The sequence below is a fragment of the Numida meleagris genome, unplaced genomic scaffold (genome assembly GCF_002078875.1).
Source record: "Numida meleagris isolate 19003 breed g44 Domestic line unplaced genomic scaffold, NumMel1.0 unplaced_Scaffold355, whole genome shotgun sequence".
NCBI lineage: Eukaryota > Metazoa > Chordata > Aves > Galliformes > Numididae > Numida > Numida meleagris.
The window spans coordinates 59,108-61,103 of record NW_018364580.1 but is presented as its reverse complement, the minus strand read 5'-3'; the positions used below and the strand labels follow the sequence as shown (position 1 = coordinate 61,103).

At 73.5% G+C, this 1,996-nt stretch overlaps 1 protein-coding gene across 1 annotated transcript in view; it reads right to left on the bottom strand.

Annotated features, from left to right (window-relative positions):
- Positions 1-337: 337 nt before the first annotated feature.
- MARK2 (microtubule affinity regulating kinase 2) overlaps positions 338-1,996 on the bottom strand; it is a gene marked incomplete in the record, with an annotated part of 7,903 nt that continues 6,244 nt past the window's right edge. The window contains 1 exon segment of the mRNA XM_021383202.1: positions 338-1,733. Coding sequence (XP_021238877.1) covers positions 1,385-1,733 — 349 coding nt within the window.

Genomic DNA, 1,996 nt, shown 5'->3' with positions numbered 1-1,996 from the left:
CCCGGCCGCGCTCTCCCGCCGCGGGCCACGCCCCGCCCCTTTGAGCCGGGCTCCGCCTCCCCGGGGCCGCGCTCTCGCGGGACGATCCGTTCCCGGAGGCCACGCCCCCGCGGAGCCTCCTAGGGAGGCGCTCGGCGGAGGGCTCCGCCCCTACCCGGAAGTCGCGCCTCCGGCCGAGCGCCCCCTGCCGGGCTGGGGGTCCCTGCGGGTTCGTAGGGGAGCGGACCGACGCCGGGGAGGAGCGCGGGCTGCGGCCGCGTTTGCAATAAAGGTATTTTAGTAGAGAGCCGCGAGCGGCGCGCCGCGCTCACTGGGCGCACCGGGCCGGGACCGACGCTTCTTTCTGGAAAGGTTTTAATCTAGAACCTGGAAAATCTACAGCGAGCGCCAGCCGGGGGGAGGGGCCGTGGGCGGCTACGCCGCCCCTCCACAGCCCCCCGGGCAGCAGCACCCGTGGGTGCCTCCCACGATGAAGTCAGCACCCCGCCCCCCCCTCCCCCCCCGATGCACGACGGGCCTGGGGGAGGGGGGGGGAGGGGAAGTTCAGCAGGTCAAAGGGAGCGACACCTCCCCCCCCCCCCAGGGTGGGGTGGGGTGGGGGCGGCCCCGGCCGCAGCCGAGCTCCCCGCCGTCCCCCCCAGCAGGGCAGGACCCTTCCTGAGTGAGGGGCGGGGGGCGGCCCCGCATCACCCTCCTGGAGCCGCGCCCACAGCCCCGGGAGTGTCCCCACGTCCCCATAAGGCCACAGGACGGCCCCAGAGCCGCCGGGGCGTCCCCGCAGGGCGTGACGAGATTCCCCGTGTCCCCGCCCCGCGGCTCTGGGTCCTCCAGGACAGCCCCCGATGCCCCGTGAGGCCCGCGATGTCCCCGCATCCCCATAAGGCTCCGGGCCGTACCTGGGACACAGGGGGTCCCGATGTCCCTGCAAGGCAGTGGGGTGTCCCCCCCACAGGGCGTCAGGGGACGCTCGGGCTGTCCCCGTGCCTCCGTAAGGCCACCAAGGCCACCCCCGAGGGCCCGGGAGACCGAGGATGCCCCCACATCCCCGTAAGGCTCTGGGTCGGCCCCACGGCCCTGGGCCATCCAGAATCTCCCCCCCCAGGCCAGCCAGATGTCACCGTGTCCCTGCGGGGCCCAGCTCGTCCCCGCAGCTCCCGGGCCCGGGTCCCCGCAGTCCCCGGGAGGCCCGAGTCGTCTCCGGGGGCGCCCCCGGGTCGTCCCCGCCGGTTCCTGGCTCTGTCCCCACGTCCCTGGGGGTCCCGAGTCGTCCCCGGGTCCGTGCGGGCGCCCAGGTCCATCCCCGCAGCTCCTGCAGGGGCCGGGGCCCCACCTCCGTCCTCACAGGGTCCCCCGTCCCGGGGGCCGCCGGGGTCACGGCTGCGGCTCACAGCTTCAGCTCGTTGGCCACCTTGGAGGCGATGTTCTTGAAGGCCATGGAGGTGCCGGCGATGCGCTTGAAGCGGACGCCGTTGAGCGAGAGGCGGGGCAGCTTGCACACCTCCATCTCCCACTGCACGAAGGAGTCGTGGCCCGGCGCGCCGTGGGCGCAGAGCAGCACGAAGCGCTCCTGCAGCTCGCAGCGGCAGCTGTTGGCGTCCAGCACCTTGCGGATCTCGCGCATCATCTCGCCCGGCTCCAGCGCGCTCGTCGTCTTCATGCTCCAGGTGAAGCGCAGCGAGCGCGGCTTCGCCTCCCGCGCCTCCTCCCGCTCCTTCTCCACTCCCACCGGGGGCCTGGGGGGAACCGGGGTTAGGGGAGCGGCGAGGGGCGGTACGGGGCCGTGTAACAGGGACACGGGAGCAACAGCGGGGTTACGGGGGGGACAAGGGGGCTAGAAGGGGGCAAGGGGAGGCGGGAAGCGAGGCTGGAGGGTACGGGACGGGGCCACGCTCACCGCAGCGTCTCCACGCGCTCCTTGCTCTCGGGCTCATGCGGGTTCCTTGAGAAACAGAAGGGGCAGAGATCAGCCGCAGGGGAGGGGAGACACAGCTCCCTC